The 23,783-nt window shown below is 47.8% G+C and overlaps 3 protein-coding genes across 3 annotated transcripts; all 3 read left to right on the top strand.

Moving 5' to 3' along the window:
* Nucleotides 1-3,569: 3,569 nt before the first annotated feature.
* On the top strand, nt 3,570-8,682 carry LOC119701035 (acyl-coenzyme A thioesterase 5-like). The gene is made up of 3 exons (XM_038136913.1): nt 3,570-4,179; nt 6,738-6,940; nt 7,581-8,682. Exons 1-3 carry the CDS (start codon nt 3,570-3,572, stop codon nt 8,160-8,162), a joined length of 1,395 nt encoding a protein of 464 aa, XP_037992841.1. The 3' UTR covers nt 8,163-8,682.
* Nucleotides 8,683-10,201: 1,519 nt separating this feature from the next.
* Nucleotides 10,202-16,370, top strand: LOC119701032 (acyl-coenzyme A thioesterase 1-like). The gene is made up of 3 exons (XM_038136905.1): nt 10,202-10,929; nt 12,682-12,884; nt 14,640-16,370. The coding sequence occupies exons 1-3, from the start codon at nt 10,320-10,322 to the stop codon at nt 15,243-15,245; spliced, it is 1,419 nt and encodes a 472-aa protein (XP_037992833.1). The 5' UTR covers nt 10,202-10,319; the 3' UTR covers nt 15,246-16,370.
* A 192-nt stretch (nt 16,371-16,562) lies between these two features.
* Nucleotides 16,563-23,655, top strand: LOC119701033 (peroxisomal succinyl-coenzyme A thioesterase-like). Its single transcript, XM_038136906.1, has 3 exons — nt 16,563-17,100; nt 20,005-20,207; nt 21,015-23,655. The coding sequence occupies exons 1-3, from the start codon at nt 16,563-16,565 to the stop codon at nt 21,588-21,590; spliced, it is 1,317 nt and encodes a 438-aa protein (XP_037992834.1). The 3' UTR covers nt 21,591-23,655.
* The last annotated feature ends 128 nt before the right edge of the window (nt 23,656-23,783 follow it).

Here is a 23,783-nt window from a genome sequence, read left to right as displayed (position 1 = left end):
GCTAGTAAATAACAGAGTAGACAGAAAGATATAAAAAGAAAATTAAAAACAACTTCCCCTCATCTTTGAGCAGCATCAGCTGGGTAAAACTGTCTCTGTCCAATATAGGGGAACCCCAATCTCTTCTTACAGCCTCCCACTACGAAAACGTTTCCACATTAGCTCTAAATAATCTTATTTTTCTCTTGCAGCCAGAGTTCAAATGGTGTCATTGTGCTTGTTCTCTCTTGGCTATCACAAGGGAATGTTTTGCACGGAATAGAAAAAAAATTTTGTGTACGAGATGCCTTCATTTGTTCAAAAGAAAAAGTAAATATTGCTATCACATCCCTTGTGTGGTTTTGCAAACTCTCACCATTAGACAGTCTTCCCCTCTATGAATCTTTTCAGCTCAGCACTGATGAGCGTTTCCTCCTGTCTCCCAGGTGAAGGGTCCAGGTGTTGGCCTGCTCAGTTTCTCCAAAGGAGGTGAAGTGTCCCTTGCCATGGCTGCCTTCCTGAAGAACATCATGGCTGTTGTTTCCCCAGTGGGAAGCATTCCCATTTTGGGAAGCAATTGGAACATTCCCTCTGTGACTGTTACATTGATTCCAATCTGCTATAAAGGATAAAAAGCCCCATGCTTTGACCTTATATGAACACAAAGCCAAGGCCACCAATTCCAAATTTCTTGATTATTCTGATGTCATTGATGATCCTTTTCAAGCCCCTGGCAACCAAAGCCGGATCCCACTAGAGAAAGCTGAGGCACAGTTTCTGTTCATGGTGGGCCAAGATGACCGTGTGGTCAAAAGTGAGTATTATGCTACTGAAGTCTGCAAGCTTCTGCAGGCTCAAGGGAAGGAAAATTTTCAGATGCTCTCCTGCCCTGGAACAGGGCACTGCATAGACCCACCCTTTTTCCCTTTGTACCCCATAGGAAGCCACCCCGTTTTTCACAAGCGAGCAGTCCTGGGTGGGGAGCTCAGGGCTTATTCTAAAGCTCAGGTTCATGCTTGGTCACAAATCCAGGCATTTTTCAAAAAGTATTTAATTGTTAACTAATGTGCAACAAATAATGTGCAAGCAACACACAATTTTGAACAACCGGATCTGATAAATTCTGCTACATTTATCAGGTCAACCCTTGTCACAGCTGTACCAGTACAACTACAGTATATTTCATTATTTTGCACATCCATAAAACAGAAAAATTTGTCTTTTAGTTTAAAGCTGTTACATTGCTCATAAATTTTTCATTTTACAGGCCACCTTCAAGTACTGAAAGGTGGCCATAAGGTGTCCCTGGAGCTTTCTCTTCTCTGAGCTGAGATGCTCCATCAGTGTCAGTGGAATGGCTGTGATGATCCTGCCCTACCATGGGTGCTGGCAGGGATGCAGCCATGACTCCAGGCAGACTTGGCATCTTCCAGCACGTGTGGATTCACACCATTCCTGCTTAAAATTCCCCCCACCCCCACCTGTGTGTGGGAAACCGCATTTATAAAAGAAGCCTCAGCTTGAATGCAGACAGTGTACTCAACAACTCCGCAGCCATGTGGCAGGTCAGTGGCCGCTCCCTGGCCTGGCCCCATGCCTGCAGCCCCACAGAGCCCCGGGACAGCCCCCGCCCAGGGACTCTCTTCCATGGCCCCCTCCATCCGCCTGTCACCCACTGCCCGCAGCCTCTGCGATGAGCCACTGGCCATCACTGTGCAGGTCAACCCTTGTCACAGCTGTACCAGTATAACTACAATATCTTCCGTATCTTTGCACATCCATAACACAGAAAATAATTGGGTTTGCCTTTTCTGTTCCTCTCTCAACCTTTTTGCTCAAGTGTCCAGAAAAGGAATGGTGTTTTTTGCATCAGTCTTTGATGAAACAGGTCATGTGCAAAATGCGCAGTTATGTTTCTTGGGTGGTTTCTATTCCTCTAATACTTGACAGTGCTTTCCATGTCACTGTGGTCTCTACATGCATATGCTATCCTCAGGTCATACTAATTGTCTCTAATGACAATTTTGGAGCAGCGATTTCACTGCTCTTCTGGTGACTGTGTCATTGCAATGGAAACGTGTCTGACTTCTGTGCGGCTGGAAGTGTGTAAGAATGGCTGCTGTGGCCAGGATACTGGGCTGTCTCTGGTTAAGCCTTGGAAAAGGTTGTTTGCCTTCTTTGTTATTGGGGTGAGAATTGCAATAAAGAGTCTGAAATTTGAAAGCCATGTAATCATTTGTTGTGCTTCGGTTAGAAGCAGGTTTTGCATCTTGACCACTTTCCCATCCCAGGGTAGATCAAGGGCCCTGTTGGTGGAAAGGCCCTGAGGACCTCCTGCCCTCCTCAGCAGAGAATTCACACACTCCAAAACATCTGCGTACAATGAGCTGCCACCAGCACCCCCAGCTGCTTCACAAGGACAAAACCAGGGGCCAGGGAGCACCATTTCTGTCAGACCTGGAGGGCTGCCAACTTCCTTTGTGAACACCATCACCCCGTGCAACATGGGGCAAACCTCAGAGCCAGCAGCTGCCTCTCAGCCCTGTCATGTTTTCAGCACCTGGGCGTCCCCATTGTAGTCCTTCCCTGCCAGCATGTTTCATAACAGATGTTATCAGCAGCACTGTCTGACACCTCTGGGCCTGCCCTAGCATGGATAAGGTTCTTTGAGCGTGGGCTAGAAGAGAATGTGACAGAGCAGGAGGGAGGGAGGAACGTAAGTCTCAGAGTAGCTCATGGCAATACCAGGTGCTGTCATCGCACAAAAGGTGCAAGACTGTGTGTCCCAGGAGATGGTGGGAGAGCAGTGCTGGCTGGTGGGGCTGTCTCTGCCTGAGATGTTCCCAGGCCTGCAGCTTGGCTGAGTTTGAGGGAAAAATACAGAGCTTGCAGGAGAAACCGAGGAAGGAGGGATGCAGCTGTGTCTGTGTCCACTCCAGCAGGCCTGCTGTAGAGAACTTTGAACACAGTAGATAAGCACACTATTCATCAACAAGTGTCTAGAGACAGCAGCTGCCTTTTGGAGATCTTAGTATCATAGAATGAAAAGGACCTTAAATGTCATATAGTCCGACCCCCCTGCAATAAGCAGGGACATCTTCAACTAGATCAGATTGCTCAGAGCCCTGTCCAACCTGGTCTTGGATGTCTCCAGGCATGGGACATCCATCGCCTCTCTGGGCAACTGGGGGCAGTGTTTTATTACTCTCCTTGTAAATCCTTCTACCTTATGTCTAATCTGTATCAACTGTCTTTCAGTTTAAAGCCACTGCCCTACTAACAAATTTGTCCCCATCTTACAGGCCTCCTTCAGGTACTGAAAGGTGGCCATAAGGTGTCCCTGGAGCTTTCTCTTCTCTGAGCTGAGATGCTCCATCAGTATCAGGGGACGGGCTGTGATGATCCCGCCCCACCGTGGGTGCTGGCAGGATACAGCAGTTGCTCCAGGCAAATCTGGCATCTTCCAGCACGTGTGGATTCACACCATTCCTGCTTAAAATTCCCCCCACCCCCACCTGTGTGTGGGAAACCGCATTTATAAAAGAAGCCTCAGCTTGAATGCAGACAGTGTACTCAACAACTCCGCAGCCATGTGGCAGGTCAGTGGCCGCTCCCTGTGCCGGGCCAGTTCCCGTGCCTGGCAGAGGCGGCTGCCCTGGCCCGGCCCCGCGCCTGCAGCCCCCCGGAGCCGCGGCCCCGCGTGGAGCCCCGGGACAGCCCCCGCCCAGGGGCTCTCCTCCATGGCCCCCTCCATCCGCCTGTCGCCCGCCGCCCGCAGCCTCTTCGATGAGCCGCTGGCCATCGCCGTGCAGGGCCTCGGCCCGCGGCAGCAGGTCACTCTGCGGACGTCCTTGCGGGACGAGACCGGAGAGCTCTTCCAGGCCAGTGCCCTCTACCAGGCGGGCGACGACGGCGAGCTGGACCTCGCCCGCTGTCCTGCGCTGCCGGGAGGCAGCTTCTCCGGCCTGGAGCCCATGGGGCTGCTCTGGGCTTTGCAGCCCCAGAAGCCTTTTTGGCGGCTGGTAAAGCGGGACGTGCAGAGCCCCTTCCTCCTGCAGCTGGAGGTGTTCGAGGGCCACGGGGAGCGCCCCGGGCGGCTCCTGGCCCAGGCGCAGCACGAGCGGGCGTTCCTGCGGGACGGGGTGCGCAGAGTCCCGGTGCGAGAAGGGAGGATCCGGGCGACGCTTTTCCTGCCCCCCGGTGAGTACCAGCTGCAGACATCCTGCTTTCTCTAAACCGGTGTTTTGTTGGTGAAAGTTGTTCCGTGACCTCTGTGAAGGAGTCCATTAAAGCCCCATGTCCTTTTCCCCATCCTTCCCTCCCCCCTCCCCTGCCACTGACCAGCCTGACCATGCTTCCCAATTCACCTGCCCATGCATGTGCCAGCATACGGTTGCAGAAGGGAGAGGAATAACCATTCTTACCTGGGGCTTGAGGTTAAAAAAAAAAAAAGAGAGAGAGAACAAACTAAAAAACAACCACGAAGAAATTCACAGCAAGTGAATGTGAGTGTGCCAGGAGAGCTGCTGGACAATAAGCTGCAGAATACAGTGGTGGGGAAGGACTCTGTGACAGTCATTGACACTCTTACTCACTGGGAAGGGTTGGGGTTCTCCCTCCTACCCCAACAGCAACTAACTATAGTAACTATTTGGTGACCATGGCCCACCATATTGAGGTGAGCATCATCCGTTTGTGAAAGAGGGAAGAGGAGGGGCTCAAGAACATTTACAGGGAATAAATCTTTGCAGGAGGAAAAGACAATTATCTAATTGTTCCAGAAAAGGTGCAGAGCAGCTTTGAGATGTAAGGATTGCCCAAGACACCACCTGTCTCCAGCATCTTCTGGGCAGCTACACCAAGACTTTCCTGCCTGAGTCCAGGGTGTGGGAAGGCTGATTTCACAGACGTAGCATCCCGCCCACAACATGGCCAGGACTCCCTCCTCTGCCTCACTTCTACCCCCACCTGCTGACCAGAAGAGGGAAGAAGCCACCTGCATACACTTTATCTCCAAAATGTCCCACTTCCCCTGAGCTGAGGCACTTTCAGTAAGTCAAATGTTAGTGCATTTCCTCCGAGTCCCCTGACCTCCACCTTTTGCCTGTTTTTTAAAATGATAAGCCCTTGCCACACATTGTCTGGCACTTTGAATTGTTTCATAGGCACTTTGAGTTGTTTCCTAGGCACAGGATAAAAAGCATTTATCCCTATCCCACTGCCACCCCAAACAAACTTCAACTTAGCAAGACTGTAAGCTCGGTCTGTAGTCAGTACTTCTTTTAGTTCTATTTGGAGATGTGTTTCGCAACCGTGATTTCACCACACTCAAATTATCCAGCGCAGAGATACCCCATAATGATGTTCATTTCCCAAGCCTGCTCTCTACACCACACATCTCCACATTCAGATCCAGGAGCTGGATATTCCTCAGCAAATGACCTAAGGCCATGTAGAGGCAGAGAGCTCAAAGGGCTTTTGCTACAGTACTGTTGCACCTCCCTTGAGCTCCCCACAGCCTTATTCAGCTGTTTCTGGGCTTGTTCAGTGCAAGTCCACAGAGCCCTGCCACACTCAGCTGAGCTATGGGCCACAGACAACTGCACTCCTGGCCCCTGACCACACAGCCACTGCTCTGAGTGCTCACAGCCTGTGAAGAACCAGTAGATGTGCTGTTGCCTGCATGCAAACAGCCACAGAAGGAAGAGCACAGCAGCACTTTTGACAGCAGGGCTCTCCTTGGTCCAAGGCAGATAGTGAACAGGTGCTGTGCTCTCTCTCTCCTCACCTCTGTGACACCCCGCAGCACATTCCCACCTTCCACCTGCAGCGTTATCTGCAGATGCATGGGCCACTGTGGTGCAGGGTCTGAGACTGTGGCAGAAGGGCATCCTCAAAGGGTGGGAGGCATGAGCCCACTCAGGCCTGTGACTCTCCTGAAGCCAGAAGTAGGTGTGAGCTAGGTATTCTCCACTCCCCAAAAGGTCCAGGGTCACCTTCTCTGGCCTGTGGCTTGTGGAGCTTTCCTGCATGTTGCAGTCCCAAAATCAATCAGGCTGAAGGAATGCAACATGCAAAGCGTTCTCTTTCCCTGCACTGGCTGGACAGGTTTGGGATTATCCCAGGATGAGGAAAAGAGCATCCTGGACCAAGAAAGATCCAAACAGAGATCTGCTGATCACCCACTGAGGTATCTGTGGATAATTTGTACTTGTGCAGAATGTGATACTGACTGCTGCCAGACATGACTGGCAAAGAAACAAAGTACTGGTTTGAGTGACTTACAGCTTTTCAAGGGATACCAAATATTAAAAAGCCACAATACAAACAAAAACTCTTACAGTTTCTAGTTTACACTGCATCTATCAAACCATGATACCTTGAGGATTTTTATAGTGGTAGATCAAGTGCTTGTTGTTACAGAGCTGCTTACAGGAAAAGAATTTGGAACGAGATTCTTTACCAAAGACTCTCCTCCTGTTGGCCCCAAGCACAATGCACAGTACTGCTGACTCCTAAAACAAATAAAGGTTCTGCACCTTACCTAAGAGGTTCTGCTCCTGCACCTTTTTTCCTCTGCAACACACTTTAGAATTTTTTTCACGTGCTGACACTGCACAGCTGACTGATAGTGTCTTTTCCCCAAAAGAATCTTTTCTGCAGTTCCTTTGTGGTACCTCGTTTGATGCATTCCAAACCAGAGAAACATTGAAAGGAGTAATTTCAGGCAATTCTGATCTTTGTCTTGCTTGCTCCAGGAGAAGACACCTTTCCAGGGGTCATTGATATACATGGACTTGGAGGAGGTCTTTTTGAGCCCAGGGCAAGCCTGCTGGCCAATCATGGCTTTGCCACACTCGCCCTGGCTTATTATCAATTTGAGGATCTGCCCCAGGAACCAAAGGAACTCCACCTGGAATATTTTGAAGAGGCAGTGAACTATATGCTGCAGCACCCACAGGTAGGAACATCTGTTTCCTCTGGGCTCCAGGAACCGTGCCTGTAAACTCCTCGCACTTTGCTGAAGTCATCTTTGGAGGAAGCTGCAGAAATACTCACCTGGCAGGGCTGGGCTTTGCAAGGATTTTGGGTGTCCGAGTTCTAGGAAAGAGAAGGGGAAGTATACATGCACTGGAAGGGGGCTGGAGAGAGATCGCAGAGCAACATCACAAGAGACAGATCAGATGTAACCAGGTGGGAAGTGTGTGCAGGAGAAAGCCTTCATGAGTTGTCACCAAATGCCCTCCTACAGTTTCAAGAGTGAAAAGTAAAGAGCATCTGACAGGGTCTAAGACTAATAATTCATAGCTGTGACTTACAAGCTGTCCCCAGATGGATGAAATAATGTCCTCCCACTCCTGGCTGATTTCAGAATACCAGGGAACATTCTGCGTATGAGTGGTTTGAAGTACTGTGTGAGGAGGATGTATAGGGGGTGCGGGAGGATGTGCCTGTCATTTGTCCAGAAAGAAAAGTAATCATTGCCATGACTTCCTTCATGTGGTTTTGCAAACTCTCACCATTAGACAATCTTCCCCTCCATCAATCAGCTGTTGTGCTTTTCAGCTCAGCACTGATGAGCGTTTCCTCCTGTCTCCCAGGTGAAGGGTCCAGGTGTTGGCCTGCTCGGTTTCTCCAAAGGAGGTGAAGTGTCCCTTGCCATGGCTGCCTTCCTGAAGAACATCATGGCTGTTGCTTCCATGAATGCCCCTGTTGCTGCTACATGTATTCCTTTCTCTTACAAGGATAAAATCATCCCCACTGTGACCTTATATGAACACAAAGCCAAGGCCACCAATTCCAAATTTCTTGATTATTCTGATGTCATTGATGATCCTTTTCAAGCCCCTGGCAACCAAAGCCGGATCCCACTAGAGAAAGCTGAGGCACAGTTTCTGTTCATGGTGGGCCAAGATGACCGTGTGGTCAAAAGTGAATATTATGCTACTGAAGTCTGCAAGCTTCTGCAGGCTCAAGGGAAGGAAAATTTTCAGATGCTCTCCTGCCCTGGAACAGGGCACTGCATAGACCCACCCTTTTTCCCTTTGTACCCCATAGGAAGCCACCCTGTTTTTCACAAGCGAGCAGTCCTGGGTGGGGAGCTCAGGGCTTATTCTAAAGCTCAGGTTCATGCTTGGTCACAAATCCAGGCATTTTTCAAAAAGTATTTAATTGTTAACTAATGTGCAACAAATAATGTGCAAGCAACACACAATTTTGAACAACCAGATCTGATAAATTCTGCTACATTTATCAGGTCAACCCTTGTCACAGCTGTACCAGTACAACTACAGTATATTTCATTATTTTGCACATCCATAACACAGAAAATAATTGGGTTTGCCTTTTCTGTTCCTCTCTCAACCTTTTTGCTCAAGTGTCCAGAAAAGGAATGGTGTTTTTTGCATCAGTCTTTGATGAAACAGGTCATGTGCAAAATGCGCAGTTATGTTTCTTGGGTGGTTTCTATTCCTCTAATACTTGACAGTGCTTTCCATGTCACTGTGGTCTCTACATGCATATGCTATCCTCAGGTCATACTAATTGTCTCTAATGACAATTTTGGAGCAGCGATTTCACTGCTCTTCTGGTGACTGTGTCATTGCAATGGAAACGTGTCTGACTTCTGTGCGGCTGGAAGTGTGTAAGAATGGCTGCTGTGGCCAGGATACTGGGCTGTCTCTGGTTAAGCCTTGGAAAAGGTTGCTTGCCTTTTGTGCCTTCTTTCCATCTTCCCTTCCAAAGGAAGTGTTCTGGCTTGTGGATACTTCTGGCCCCAACATAGCATGCAAAAAAAACTTTCTGTTGAATTTACAGCCATTTTGATCTTCCTTCATACATGATGTGAAACATTTTAATCTTTGTTACTGGGATGAGAATTCATTTAATAAAGAGACTGAGATTTGAAAGCCATGGAGTCTTTTGCTTTGCTTAGAAGCAGGGTTTGCAACTTGACTACTTTCTCATCCTATGGTAAAGGCTTAAGAAAGCTTGCAGCAACTTGGGATCAAAGGTTGCCCAGGTGGGAACAGGAGACCATAGAAGACAGACACATAGCCCCCTTACCTTCACTCTCTTCCACAGCTCATGTGTCACCAAGCATGGAGGAGAAGGAATTTTGCTGAAGCCTCCAGGACCCTTTCCCTTAGCATCTGCTCCTGCATTTGGTCAAGCCCATGATCAAATCCAATAGTGTAAGCCACAGAGTGTTGTTCTCACAACAGGAATAGTTGCCACACATTCAGGGCTGGACACCAGACAACATACCCAAATGATGACAGAACACCTCACCTCTTTGGAGAGAAGGGAATTTCTACGGTGAATGAAAGACTGCCCGATATCTCTGACCACTTAGTATTTTCAATTACGGTGATGCTCAAGATTCCCTTAGATGTTTCCACCCCTTTCACACCTCTGAGACAGACACGAGGAGCTCAGAGCATGAGGCATCCCTGCCAGCATCTCCCAGGAAGAGTGGGAGCTTCAGCAAACAGCTCTCCCTCTGCAGTTCCTTTTGGATCAGAAGATCCATCTCTGCCTAAGATGGACTGAATGACCCTGTTTTTTAAATCCTTGCACAATCCATTACTAGAAGAGCTACATGTTTCCTGGCCTACCTAAATAGTCTGTGAAAGTGCTCCTCCCTTATTGCTCCTGCATCCCTGACCACCCTTCCTAACACACCTGGCTGTTAAGCTGCCTAGGCCGTGCAGAGCCAGGTGGAGACATAACCCACCTTGCCCATGCCTTGGCGTAACAAACAGAGACGCAGAGCCGGCAAGGAGACAAGCAATGGTGAGCTAGTGCTGGTGTGGCTTCTCCCCGCCTCAGCTGCGGTCCCTTGGCTGAGCGGCACGGCACAGCTCGGCTGTGCCGTGCAGAGCTGTCCCATCTCTGTACGGTCTGTCCCACACCAGCCTTTCCCTGTCCAGCGAATTCAGACGGCAACTCTGCTCGGTGGCCCGTCTTCTCCCCAAGTCTCCTGCCCGCAGCCACCGCCCGGCCTGGGACAGCTCGGGGGGACACTGAGGAGCTCGCCGAGGCCCAGACGGGTTTCAAGGACTCGGCAGCCTTTGGATGAAGCCTCCCACAGCCGGGGAAGGCAGCGGGGGGAAGACAGAAGAGGAGGCGAGGACGCAGGCATTCAGGGAAGCAGGGAGGCACGGAAATCGACAGGCACGCAGGCAGGCAGGAGGCAAGCCGGCGGGCGGGACAAGCGAGCTGCCGCCCCGCTCCTCCCCGCCGGGGCGTGCCAGCGGCACTTCAGGCCCCAGCCCGGCCCTGGTTTCGCGAGGATCTGCCCCAGAATCCGCCTCCGGAGGCGGGAGCGATCCTGAGGCATGTGGCAGGTCAGTGGCCGCTCCCTGTGCCGGGCCAGTTCCCGTGCCTGGCAGAGGCGGCTGCCCTGGCCCGGCCCCGCGCCTGCAGCCCCCCGGAGCCGCGGCCCCGCGTGGAGCCCCGGGACAGCCCCCGCCCAGGGGCTCTCCTCCATGGCCCCCTCCATCCGCCTGTCGCCCGCCGCCCGCAGCCTCTTCGATGAGCCGCTGGCCATCGCCGTGCAGGGCCTCGGCCCGCGGCAGCAGGTCACTCTGCGGACGTCCTTGCGGGACGAGACCGGAGAGCTCTTCCAGGCCAGTGCCCTCTACCAGGCGGGCGACGACGGCGAGCTGGACCTCGCCCGCTGTCCTGCGCTGCCGGGAGGCAGCTTCTCCGGCCTGGAGCCCATGGGGCTGCTCTGGGCTTTGCAGCCCCAGAAGCCTTTTTGGCGGCTGGTAAAGCGGGACGTGCAGAGCCCCTTCCTCCTGCAGCTGGAGGTGTTCGAGGGCCACGGGGAGCGCCCCGGGCGGCTCCTGGCCCAGGCGCAGCACGAGCGGGCGTTCCTGCGGGACGGGGTGCGCAGAGTCCCGGTGCGAGAAGGGAGGATCCGGGCGACGCTTTTCCTGCCCCCTGGTGAGTACCGGCCATGCCGGGCTCCGTCCCCCACGTTGCTGCCTCTACTTTCGGCCCCGCACTTGCAGGTCCGGAGCCAGACCGCTTCTAGGCTCCCCTAGCGCTCCCGACCCGGCTGAGGACAAGGGGAAGTGCGTCTCGCCAGTAGGGACTGGACACTCCTCAAAGCGTGGCCTGATCAGCCCGACCAGCTTTGATCTGCTGGCCGTATTTCTCACATGGAGCAGCCTCATGTGATGAAGCACGTGTGTCTGTTTAACTGACTTTTGTTGGACATGAAGGCATTGATCCCAGTACACTTTTTGTTCCCAAATGCCATGGGAGGTGGAGTCAGCCAATTTTCAAGGCACCTTTTCTGCACCTTGTTGTTTTCCAGGAAAATCAGGCGGTAATTCTTTTTAAGTAAGTGGAAGATGCTCTCCTAAACTATGGTGTTTAAGTCTGTGGCTTCCCCTTCCAGCCTCTCCACACACCCTGAACTTCGTTATGTCCTAATTGCTGTAGCCCAAGTTGCCTTTTGCTGCCACGTTTGTCCCCAGTTCTTCCCTGTTTGTGAGCAGGTCAAGGAAAACATTGGAGAGACTTGCCCTGGCAGTATTTTTGTCAGAAAATAATGAAAAGGGCCTGTGAGTTTTTCAGATTGCCTGATAAATTCTGTGTTGTCCTTCCATTAGCTGTCCAGATTTCTGCTAGTTTTCTGTAGGAAACCACATCTCTTGCATTCCCTTGGTTCTGTAGTAGCCACACCCCCACAACATCCCACCTTTCCTTCCCCCCGTGATACAGAGGTTTTCACCAAGCATATCTCTGGAACCCTAAGGAGCTCCTCTATGAATCACGTGCCTTCCCCTCTCCCCTTTCTTTCCTGTCTGTCCCAGATAGCACTGTCATGAAAGAGTTAAAATCATATGTGCTGTGCCAGCCAGTGCCCTAGGCTCTGACTGTTCTGATTTCATCTGTCTCCTTGAGGCTGGAGGTGAATTTCTGGTTCTTGCTTGTTACACACGTTTGATGTTAGTCTGCAGACACCTGAGGGAAGCCTCACCCTCCCTCCTGAGCAGGAATGGAAGTGTCTCTCTTGGCTTCCTCCTTTCCATACTTGGTTAGTACTTCGCAGCAATCCCTCTCAGCTCTGGACTTTAGTTCCTGTCCCATGATGAACCTAATGTAATGCTTCCCTTACCAGGTAAGCAAAGCTGGTTTCAAATACTTTCTTCTCTCAATCCCAGAATAAATGACTAAATGATAGGTGCATTTACACTAAAACGGAGAAGCTGGCACTATCAGAAGATGAGATTTTTTTGGATCAGCCTTCTGAGAAATGCACTAAGGAGAAGCCTACTGGTTTTTTTTTGAAGCAGAATTCAATGCATTTGCAGTGAATTTAAATGATACAGAGAACTAATTGTGACTAATTGTGTCAAAAGATCCCTTCTCTTCAGTTGCCTGTTTCCTGATGTTATCTAAAACATTAGCAGACCTGCTAATTTGTGCTAGTTTGCTTAATTTAAACAAACTATTTAATTTAATTTAATAAACAAATTGTTAAGTTTAATTTAAACAATTTACATTGTTTAAGCAATGTACCCACTTCATTAAAACTGTCACAGTAATTTAGGACCCTAAGTGCCATTCTGCTGCTGTAATTTTTTTTCTTTAAAAAAAAAAAACAACCACATTCCAAGGCTTATGAATTCGGAATATAAATTAAAAATTGGGGGTTAATGTGTCCTGTTATGTGGTCTCTCTCAGGAAGTGGCCCCTTTCCGGGAATTATTGACTTGTATGGAACTGGAGGAGGACTCCCTGAATACAGGGCATGCCTGCTGGCCAACCACGGCTTTGCTGTGCTGGCTCTGGCTTTCTATGGCTATGAAGATCTCCCCAAAGGGATGAAGGAATTCCACCTGGAATATTTTGAAGAAGCTGTAAACTATATGTTACAACACACCCAGGTTGGTTTGTTCATTGACTCTCACTACTCTCATTAGTGAACTCTCATTAGTTAGGTCCTGTCACACTACAGATGGGGCAGAGCTGCTGTACTTAAAATAGCATTGCTGTTGAGTTGGTTATTGTTTTATATCTTTAACTCCCATTACAATGGATCTCTGGCACATTATTCCAGCTCTTCCTTTTGAACTAGACAAGTGAAACAGTGACACATTGGCACATACTGATAATTTCTACTCCATTCAACCCAGTGTCATAACTAGGGTGCTAGTTTCCTGGAGGCTTACTAGACTTGCAGTGTGGATTTTAGATTTATGCTCTGTAGAATGTCCTTCAGAACTAAATGTCCTTTTCAGCTGTGGAGCGCATGATAGCCTTCTATGATCCAGGTCTCAGGGAAACCAAGGAAACTCAAGGAAGTCCACCAATACACATTTGATGCTGTGTATTTTATAAGCTCTTAAAATCACTCCAAATGTTGGTATTTCATAAGTATGGGTTTTAGTAGCTAGTTGTGCATTTAGGGATCCTTCTAATTCAGCACCTTTTGGAAGAGAACCCTGCTCAATTCTGCAGCTCCTTATAAGTAGCTGTGAGTGAAAGTATCTAGAATTGCACAAACCAACACTTGGTTTCTTTGGAAAATGAAAATAAATACCTTCCTCAACCTCAGAAAGATGAATAGTTGTTAAAGGTCTTGACTGCTTTTTAGTTACCTTAACCTTAACTGCTCATGGCACCTCTCTGCCCAAAAAAATCTGAAAATTGCTTCACCCTGCATTTTTTTCCCTTGAGAGCAGTGCAGTACCATTGCCTCCCATTAACACCCCCACTGATATTCCCACCGTGTTTTTCATGTGTTGCAAAGTTTCAGCCATATTTTCTAATTTCTCCCTTCCCATATTTCAAAGTTAGTGGGTTTGAAGCCTGGTGATAAGACACAGAAGGTATTAGATTCTGATGCTGTCTCAGAGCCTATTTGCCCCTGAGAGTCTTTGGATATTGAAGAGTTGTGGTATTAGCTAACCTTCTTCCAGTATCCTTACAGGATTTCAGCACCCAGTCAGGTAATTTAACGTTCCTATTCTAGTTAATTTGCCTTGTGTAAAAGAAAATGAAGGTAACCTAGTCTAGATTGACTCCAGGGGACTGTACAATTCTCCTAGAAAAATTGTTTTAATAGGTTATATTTTTAAGATAAATTTTAATGGGTAAGCTACCTCAGACTACTTCCTGTGAGTTATTGATACCAAACATTCTAGAGAAACAGGAGAGCAGCTCATGTAGAGCCTGCTACCCCATGTCAGCTTCTTAACAGGGGAGCCTTGAATATAAGAAATACATTAATGTAAGTGATGACAATATCATAGTCATTGCTGACTTTGAGCATTTTGCACTGAAAGAAAGCAACCGCAGAGGAGGCCTCCCCTGCACTTTCCCTTTTCTGTCAACTGCATTATAAATAAAGTGAATCTGGGACTGCACATTTGCAAGCACAGCTGTACTCTGCTTCTGAGTACAGCACTGAACCTTGTAGCTTTGTTAGGATGATGCTGCAGTCTCAGTAGGGCTTAGGATCATAAATCAAGCACAGAACAGTGCCTAGGATCCCTCAGACATGGGCCCTGTACACAGAACCTTTGATGGCTTTAGGTGAGGTCCAAATTTGAGACAGACACAGCTGCAAACATGGCAATATATTAAAGAAGTGGCATGCCATAGTTCATTGCTCCTGGTTTCTTTTCTCTCACCTCCAGGTTAAAGGTCCAGGAATTGGTTTGCTTGGACACTCGAAGGGGGGTGACCTGTGCGTCTCCATGGCCTCCTTCCTAAAGGGCATCACAGCCACTGCCCTTATCAATGGCTCGGTGGCCAATGTGGGCGCGGTGCTCCGCTACAAGGACATCACCATTCCACCCCTTGGTATCAATCCAAAACGCATCAAGGTTGGCAAGTCTGGGATTGCTGATATTATTGATGCATTGAACAGCCCACTAGAAGGGCCTGACCAGCAAAGCTTTATCCCTTTGGAGAAGGCTGAGTGTTGCTTCTTGTTCATTGTTGGCCAGGACGATCACAACTGGAAAAGTGAATTCTTTGCAGTTGAGGGGAGCAAACGTTTGCAAGCTCATGGGAAAGAAAAGCCTGAGATAGTCTGTTATCCTGGAGCAGGACACTACATTGAACCTCCCTTTTTCCCGATGTGTGCAGCCTCAATGCACCTGCTATTTGGCAAGCCTGTGATGTGGGGAGGGGAGCCCAAGGCACACTGTGAGGCACAGATAGATGCTTGGCAGCAAATCCAAGCTTTCTTTCGTAAACACCTCGCAGGCAAGCCATCTGGAACATCCAGTAAGCTCTGATAGGAATTAGGTTACTTTACAGATGAAGATGCTGGTTTTGTTAAATGTTTGGTTAAATTGTTATGTTAAATGGCTTGGAATGAGAACAGGGAACATCAGAGAATAAGCTATTAGGTTTCTTGGAGGATGATGGTTGGTGAAAGCAAGAAAGCAACTTCCTTTTTACACCCTCCTCTAATCTTGGTTAGAGGCCTTGGCCTCCTGTTTTATGTAGTACAGGGTTATAAGCTGTGGAAAACAAATGGTGGTAAGGCTGTGTGCTTTGAGTGTGAATTGAAGTGGTAGGTAACTCATCCAAGCTGAGAACCGGGATGAAAACATGCCTTGGTGTTCTAGTTCCAGTATTCCAGTTTTTTTTTGGAGGCAGTAATCTGCCTTCAGTAATCTTTCTGTTCTCCCTGTGCTCTTCTCCCTGCTTTGTTGATCCTTGCCCTTCTCTCAAACCACTAAAGTGCATCTGCCTTAAAAATATCTAATATTTCACTTACCAAAAGCAGTACTACTGTGCCAGCACCCTCAGGTAACACTTCACATTTATAGGCAACAAACAACCCATAGCTTGATGTGATGTTCTGAGAACATGCAGTAGAAATGAGATATTTAAACAGTCTGTGGAAGTTCGTAAGCATGAAGAGACAACAGAACAGGTCCTGTCAGTTGTCATCCTGGAGTCACTCCCGGGTATTTCATCAGCACGGCTGAGTATCGCTGTGGAGACCCGCAGCGCTGTCCTGCCCGTACATTCCCCAAATGCCGTCTCAGCAGACTGAGAACAGCCCGGCGGCGGTGCTGGCACGGCGGCTCCGTGAGGCGGCCTGGAAGGGGCCTGAGGCGGCCGGCCCGCGGTGGCGGAGCGGGGCTCCGGCTGCACGCCCGCTGCTCTCTGCGCAGCGCAGTGAGCGCTCAGCCCCGCCGGGATCGTCAGAAACTTTGGGCACCCAAGCGTGGGGTCGAAGGAGAAGACGCTGGGAGTTGCCGGCGCATTCGCACTGTGTCCCCGAACACGTTGTACCCGCCAGTGCCTGCAGCCCGTATGCGGCCTCTGGTGTTGCCTGCGCGTCAGGCCCGTTTGTGCGTTTTGTATCCACCGTACTTGTAATGGATTAAAGTGAAACTTTAACCGCTGCCCACGGCTCGCTGCTCCAGTCAGTTGGATGGTTTGGGGGAGGCGGGAGCGGCCCAGGACTGGCGGCCTTGCGGGGCTGGGGGGCGGGGAGGGGCTCTGCTCTCTATTGGGGACGCCTGGAAGGGGCGGCGGCCGCGGTGCCGATATTGCGGGCGGCGCGGCCACACCGCGCACCCGCCACTGCTGCCGCCATGTGGAGAGCACTGGCCGCCGCCGCCGCCCCGGCGCGGGCCCTGCTGCGCACCCCGCCGGCCCGACGGGCTGCCAGCCTGGCCGTGTCCCCCGCCGCCGGCCCGGCGGACGAGCGGGTAGAGACGCGGGTGGCGGGGCTGAGCCCGGGGCAGCCGGTTACCCTGCGGGCGGTGGCGGCCGATGAGCGCGGCTGCCTCTTCCAATCGTGCGCGCACTACCGGGCGGACAGCCGCGGGGAGCTGCACCTGGGCACGGACGCCTCCCACGGCGGGGACTACACCGGCGTGGAGCCCATGGGGCTCTTTTGGAGCCTGGCCCCCGCCGGCATGGAGAATCCGTACCAGCGGCTCGTTCCCCGCAACACCAGCGCCCCGATGAAGGTGGAGGTGTTGGTCCACCAGGGCCACAGCCCGCCCGGCTCCATGCCCGGGCCCGTGATGGCCAAGGCCGAGGTGCAGAGGTTGTTCACGGCCCCCGGCGTGCGGAGGATCCGGCTGAAGGAAGGAGTCGTAAGGGGCTCCCTTTTCCTGCCGCCGGGTGAGTGCCCCGGCCCAAGACCTTCGCACCGAGGCCGGCGGGACCCGCCGCCTTCTCGGACCAGAGCGAGGAAAATCTCGTAAAACAAACCCTTGCAGAGGCTGGGGAATCCGCATTCCCTAACAGCCGAACGCTGCCCTGCAGACAGGTGGCCCTGAACGTTTACGATATCCCAAGTGCTTGTCGCGACAGGGCCCGGCTTGAGCGTGGCCGCCCCGCCTGGTCCTTCTCGGCGGCACCGAGCAGGGCGGGCACGGGGGGGCGGCTCTTGCGGGTCGGGCCGGAGCTAAAGGAGAACAGGGGTTGTAGAGTTTACTTCGTTGCTGTGCTCGGCCTGTGGTTTTTCAGTAGGTTTGATGTTTGCTCTGGAGTACCAGAATCTAACATCCAGAAAAGCTGATGCACTTCATTGTGTGAGCCTGTGCTGAATGTCCCAAGGATTTTATCCTAAGTAGGACTGAATTTAAAAGGTATTTTTCTTCCCTTTGAAACACAAGCCAGGGAGCAGAGCAGCAGATGAAATTCTAAAATACATGTGTATCTCACCTCTGTTCCTGCAGAGTTACTACAGTTAGTAGCTGGGTTACTTTTGTGGTATAAAACCAAAATGGATTTATGAGCAAGTTCTGCCTGTTCTGCTTATGAGATGGTTGTGCTTTATGAGGTGTGATATTCTGATGGTCTGTGAGTGGTGTTGGAAAACGAAACCTTACACCAGTGATTGTGTTTATACACTTGAGCTATGAGTTAAATTTCTCGTAGTTCCCTGAGTGTTGTGGGTACTGGAACTGCCCTCCACATTACCTCTCATTTAAAACTACTTGGTTCAGCAACTCCTGTAAGTATCACTACAGTTATTAAGTATTTAAGTATTTTCATTCCAAACCAATGATTTTTTTATCCATTTAGATATGGATCCAAAGTCCACTGAGGAAAAAAACAACAGAGATTGAACTTTGAATTTCAGATGTTTAGTCAGCATGCTGGATTTTCCATCTCTGAGACATTGTTTTGATCTATCCTGCCTTAGAGGATGAGTTTGATTTCTGCTGAGCTCAGTGGGAATCCAGACATGTGCAAGATGAAACTGCATTTTCCCCTTTAGAAACTCTGGCATTGTAATGTTTTGAAAAGTCTGGAATCATTGCTTAAATGATACTGCCATCCCTCATGGTGGAGGATCCAGTTACAGCATTATGACCATACCCTTCTTTGCTCCAGGGACAAAAAAAAGTTAATATTTTTAAGATAGGAATCTTAAATGTGAACCATTCTTATTAAAAGTGAGAGGACAACTGGGTTTATGATGTAATTTTAATATGAAAGCAATTTCTCAATTCTGGAATAAGAGTTACGGATGTGGAGGTTTGTTTGTTTTTAAATGTTGGTAAAATTGTCTAGCCCATTTTATCCTGCTTTTTAGTGAGCTCTGCAGGACCCATATACTTGGGCATGTGTAGGCACTCAGAGAAGCAGTCCAGGATCCTTGTGCAAGCTAAAGGGTGTCTTCATGAGAGAGAAACACATTCATCTATGATTGTGTTCTGATTACATGCTCTTGCTAGAAAGCTTTCCAGGTAGGAGTGATGATTAAATACTTATTTTCTTGCCATATAGGCTGGCTGCTGCTAACTAAAGGTTACTGCCGATCATAGCATTACAATAAATTTATCCTAACCTATTTTCTCTCAAGTAGAATATTGAACTTCAATTTAAAAAGGATCAGAACTGAATAAGAGCCCAAAAGCATGTTTCAATCTCTTTCTGACTTATTAATGCTTTAATTTGGGAGGTTTCCACCATTTAGCATGTCTAGAAAGGACATGCTAAAAGGAAAAGGAAGAAAACTTCCTTTTCTCAAGTGTGTTGAAATGCCAGAGACCTTTTCTTTAGCACATACAGGTAGTGTCAGAGAGTTAACACACTCTTGCAACAAGCGTGTCCTCTTTGTGCTGAGATGGTAGTGAGCTGGATCAGGGCACATCAGACGTGACATCTGGTGGCCAGGGGAAAAAAAATTAGCTTGCTTGGGGTCTTTAAAACTCCATCAAGTAGCATCTTTAGCCTTTTAACCTAAGATCTCCTGGCTTGGCAGACAAATATTTTACAACACGACCTTGTCTGCAAAAGCACAGCTGTTTAAAATTGTGGTTCTGATTATTTCTGTAGTTTGGTGGGACAGATGGTACACACGTATGTGCACGTTTATCTGTACATCATCCTGCACACACAGTCGCACCCACACAGCTCTCAGTTCGGCCTTCCATCTTGTCACGTCTGCAGGAGCAGTTCTCCTGCCAAGGCTTATAGTGCTGAGCTTGAGAGACAGGTTGATTTTAACAATGGATTATCTTTGCTGGGCTTTGCTCAACGCAGTTTATTCCAGAGTTTACGTAAGTTTTGTAGAATTTACTTCAAGGGCTCAGTGCTCTTGCCTCATTACTCATGAGCTTGCACTTTGCTAATTAAGAAGTGACTTTGTGGGAAAATAGCTGACTTGGTGTATGACTGGTCTGAGGGCAGGAGGTTAAGACTGTGGAAAAATACATTTAGAACTGTTTTTATTTTTTGTTGCTTTTTTGTTTGTTTTGGGGGTTTGTTGGTTGATTTTTTTTTTTTTTTTTTTTTTTAAAAACAAAACCTGTAATTTCATGTATTTTTACAGAAATGTAAGGACTTGGACCTATTCTTAGTTTGAAATAGCTGGAGCGGGATACAGGCACTGGTTCTCTTAAATCTCTGCTGTGCAAATGGAAAAATAATGACTATTAATAGCTAACGTCTTATATGACTATTAATAGCCAATGTCTTAAGCATTCTGTATTTTGTTGTTCACTCTTCACCAGATAGTTTATTGTGTCCTGTTTGATAACATTTCCTCTGTAACTCTCCTCTTTAATATAGGGGACGGTCCCTTTCCAGGAGTGATTGACATGTATGGTGATGAAGGAGGCTTGATTGAATTTAGATCCAGTCTCCTGGCTACCCATGGTTTTGCTGCTCTTTCTCTGCCATATTTTGACTTTGAAGATCTTCCTAGGGTCTTGAAAGAATTAAAACTTGAGTACTTTGAGGAGGCAGCAAGGTTCCTACAGCGTCACCCAAAGGTGAGTGCAATGAGAAATCTCTTGGGACTAGGCAGGATTTAGCAGTTATGCCTAAGTGGTGATGGTGGTGATTTTTTTTTTTTTAATATTTGAGCATCAGTTTCTGCTGGGCAAGCTTAGGCCCAATAGTGGCTTACACATATGATTGGGGAGAGTGAGTTTCTTCCAGCACAAAGTATCTGTTAAATTTATGCTGGAGCTAGAAGATTGCTGATCAGTAGGATAGTGAATGCTGGAGTATCCTCCAAATAGGACCAGTGGTGATAAAAATGTTTGGCTTGTTTGGTTGTTTTTTTTTACATGAAAGCAATTAGTTTTAAGAAAGATATGATATGACACTGCTCAATAGTGGCTGAAAGAATGAATTTGATTATGTGGGATGTTTTACTTTCCAGGCTAGTAAAGACAAGACAAATGCTACTTATCTAATCCTTCAAATGTAATTTGTGAGGTTACTTTATTTTCCTGAGACTTGAATTTCCTGTTACCTGTTTTAGGAAAATGAGAAAAAAATTGCATTAACATATGCAGTAGGGACCAGGTAAGGACTGAGTGATGTTATGCCTTGTGCCTGTTGGCATTTTTTGTGGGGTTTGATCTCTCTTGGTGTCTCTGAAAAATAAGACTGTAAACAGAAGGAGGAGCGTGGGTCCAGACTACCACTTTCCAACAGGTTACATCAATAATTAACCTAACCTTTTTTTTAAATAAAACAACTCCAAAGTCAATTAATGGCTAATCCCATTATAATGTATGCTTCCTTTATTCCTTTCTTCCCCTCTTCTCCACCCCCTATCTTATCTGAAGGTGAAAGGACCAGGAGTTGGAGTGATTGGGACTGGGAAAGGGGCAGAATTAGCACTCTCCATGATCACCTTCCTGCCAGAAGTAGTGGCTGCTGTCTCAATCTCTGGCTGTAGTTCAAACACAGTCGCAGACCTCCATTATGGTGACACGACTCTGCCCGGGCTGCGTTTTGATATGAAGAAAGTCAGTGTCTCTGACTCTGGTGTATTTGACATTTTTGAAGCTCTGGATGACCCAACCAATCCTGCTAATTCTTCTAGCGTGATCCCCATTGAAAAAGCAGAAGGTCACTTTCTCTTAGTGGTAGGGGAAGATGATCGGATGTGGAAGAGCTCCTTATATGCTGAGCTGGCAATCACACGTCTACGCCAGCACGGGAAAGAGAACTTTGAACTCCTGAGTTATCCAGGAGCAGGTCACCGAATTGATCCTCCTTCTACTCCATTTTGTCAGGTAGCTATGGATCGTGTTTTGGGGGTGCCTGTTCTGGGGGGTGGAGAGAGCAAAGCACATGCCCATGCACAGGAACACTCCTGGGGAAAGATTCAGGAGTTTCTGCACTTGCATTTGGGGTGAACACTTAAACACAGGCAAGCTGTTGCAGATCTGCAAGGACTGAACTTGAGCCACCAAAATGACTGGTGATGACTGGTGAATTGAAGGGATTGACTGAGACAAGCCTTGAAATATCAAAATAACCAAATGACTACTTGAGTTACAAGTATAAATCTAAAAAAAAAGGGATTTATTTGGAGCAGTCTAAGTTAATTTAACTAGCTAAACAGAGGAGATGTGAAACAACAAGCAGGCTGCACTGTGGTACAAATTTGACAGCTCAAAGTGGTCATGATATAAAGAAACAAGTACCTGAAGAGAGTAGTAGGTACTTCCTTGCTCGCAGTATTTACACCTCACAGAATGTTAACAGGCAGCCTGCACCCTCAGAGGTGACAGAGAGGATCACACCTCGGCAATGATGGATGATAAACGTAGATATCCAAATAATGATGACTCTGAGTCCAAAGCTACCTTACCCCAGAATTCTCATATTTACAGCCATATACACTTCAGAAATATTTTCCATTTACATGAAGCTGGAGAAACCTACTAGAAATTTGAAGCTACTTGAAATGAGGCTTGTGTACTTAGCACTGTGGTCCTCTGGTGACAGTCTGTTTCTTTCCAAGAAGAACTATGTGCTGAATGGAAAAATGAAGTGTACTTTTCCTTGTCATCCAAGAAGAATGGCAGTACTAGCACTGTCTTGTATTTGGGATGTATCTGTCTCTTCCTGTAATGTCTTGGATTGCCGTTTGACACTCAGGGTATTAAGATTCTGTTGGATAGGTTAGAGCATGTCTAAATACAGCCATTAAGTTAGCGATTAATTACTTGTCTTGACTTGACTACTTGACTCTTTAGTAGTGTCAACAGATGCTGACAGCTGTTCTTAGGGAGGAAGCAGAGTTGGAAGACAGAAAACCTAGCCTGTAGATTTAAACTGACTGTAAAAAGCTGTCACCTTATGGTGGTGATTAACTCAGAACCATACCAAACTAACAATGCCCTCCATAAAAAGCACCCAAAGCCAAATCTAGGATAGCTTTTCCATGACTGCCCAAGATTTTTTTTTTTTTTTAATCCAAATTCATTTTTGGCTAGTGCCTTTTTTTCCCTCACCATTCAGGTAGAAAGAAACAACTTCTTCCCAAATGAGTTGATCTCTCAAGAGAGTCTTGCTGAAATAGTGCTAGTGATGAAGGCCTGTTGAAGGAGGGCCTCTATCAACAAAATTTCTCCTTCCAAAGTAATTTTTGTCAGACCAGTTTGAGAGCTGCCCAGGAAGATACAAAACTTTCATTAGTGGTACTCAGTTTTGCTTTGCTCTCAGGGATCTCTCTCCAGTTAACTGTCATTATGATGCTGCTGCTCAGTCTCAGTAGCCTTCTGCAACTCTTATTATTCCTTATCATTTTATTAAAGTCACATGTTTTTCACACACAATCAATGCCAACTGAACAATTTATCCATCCATCCTTTACAAGAGAAGCTCCATTCTGCGAACTCCACAAAAGATCTCTTCATGCCTGGTCTCTAAACTCCCTCACCAGCTGAACAGGCTTTTGCCAAGTCATATTTGGTGCCTGAACCTCTGCTAACACAAGCAGCCCCAGAAGTCCAGGAGCAGAGCCTGCTGCAATATGCTCCTTGGTGTCACCCATACCTGTCAGACTGCCTTTTTTTCCCAACTCATTTCAAGTGACAGCTGTAGGAGAAAGGGTTGTCTGATGTGTGAAGGTTCCTGCCTCATCCTGTGTCTCTTCAGTAGCTGGAGCTGTTATTAACGCAAGAGCAGCACCTCCCCTATTCCTGTTCTGTCACTCTCCCAGGGCCAATCCCTGTGTCTCCACACTGCAGTCCTACCTCAGCATATGCATTGCAATGCAAGATTGCAGTCTGGAGGTTCAGGAAGTAAATGTTAAATTGTAAATAAATAAACAATTTTTTTAAAAGCCAGGTAGATTAAGAGGTCTCAGACTTAATTTCTAAAGCACAAGCTTTTAAAATAATTCAGTGTTAGATTTTGTCAGATACATGCAGTTTGAAAGAGCAATAAAACACTTCCTTTATTATAAAGCAACCATGTGTAAGAATTTGATGTTAAGCATTTGTTTGGAAAAGTGTATGATACTTTGTTTTAAAAGGAGAAAAATTAAAAACAATGTATTTTACTGCAAAGAGCCTTTTTGTCAATCAGGGTTTCCTGGA

The sequence above is a fragment of the Motacilla alba genome, chromosome 5 (genome assembly GCF_015832195.1).
Source record: "Motacilla alba alba isolate MOTALB_02 chromosome 5, Motacilla_alba_V1.0_pri, whole genome shotgun sequence".
Taxonomy (NCBI): domain Eukaryota; kingdom Metazoa; phylum Chordata; class Aves; order Passeriformes; family Motacillidae; genus Motacilla; species Motacilla alba.
Note: the sequence above shows the minus strand (reverse complement) of the source record. Positions and strands in the feature narration are given on the sequence as shown.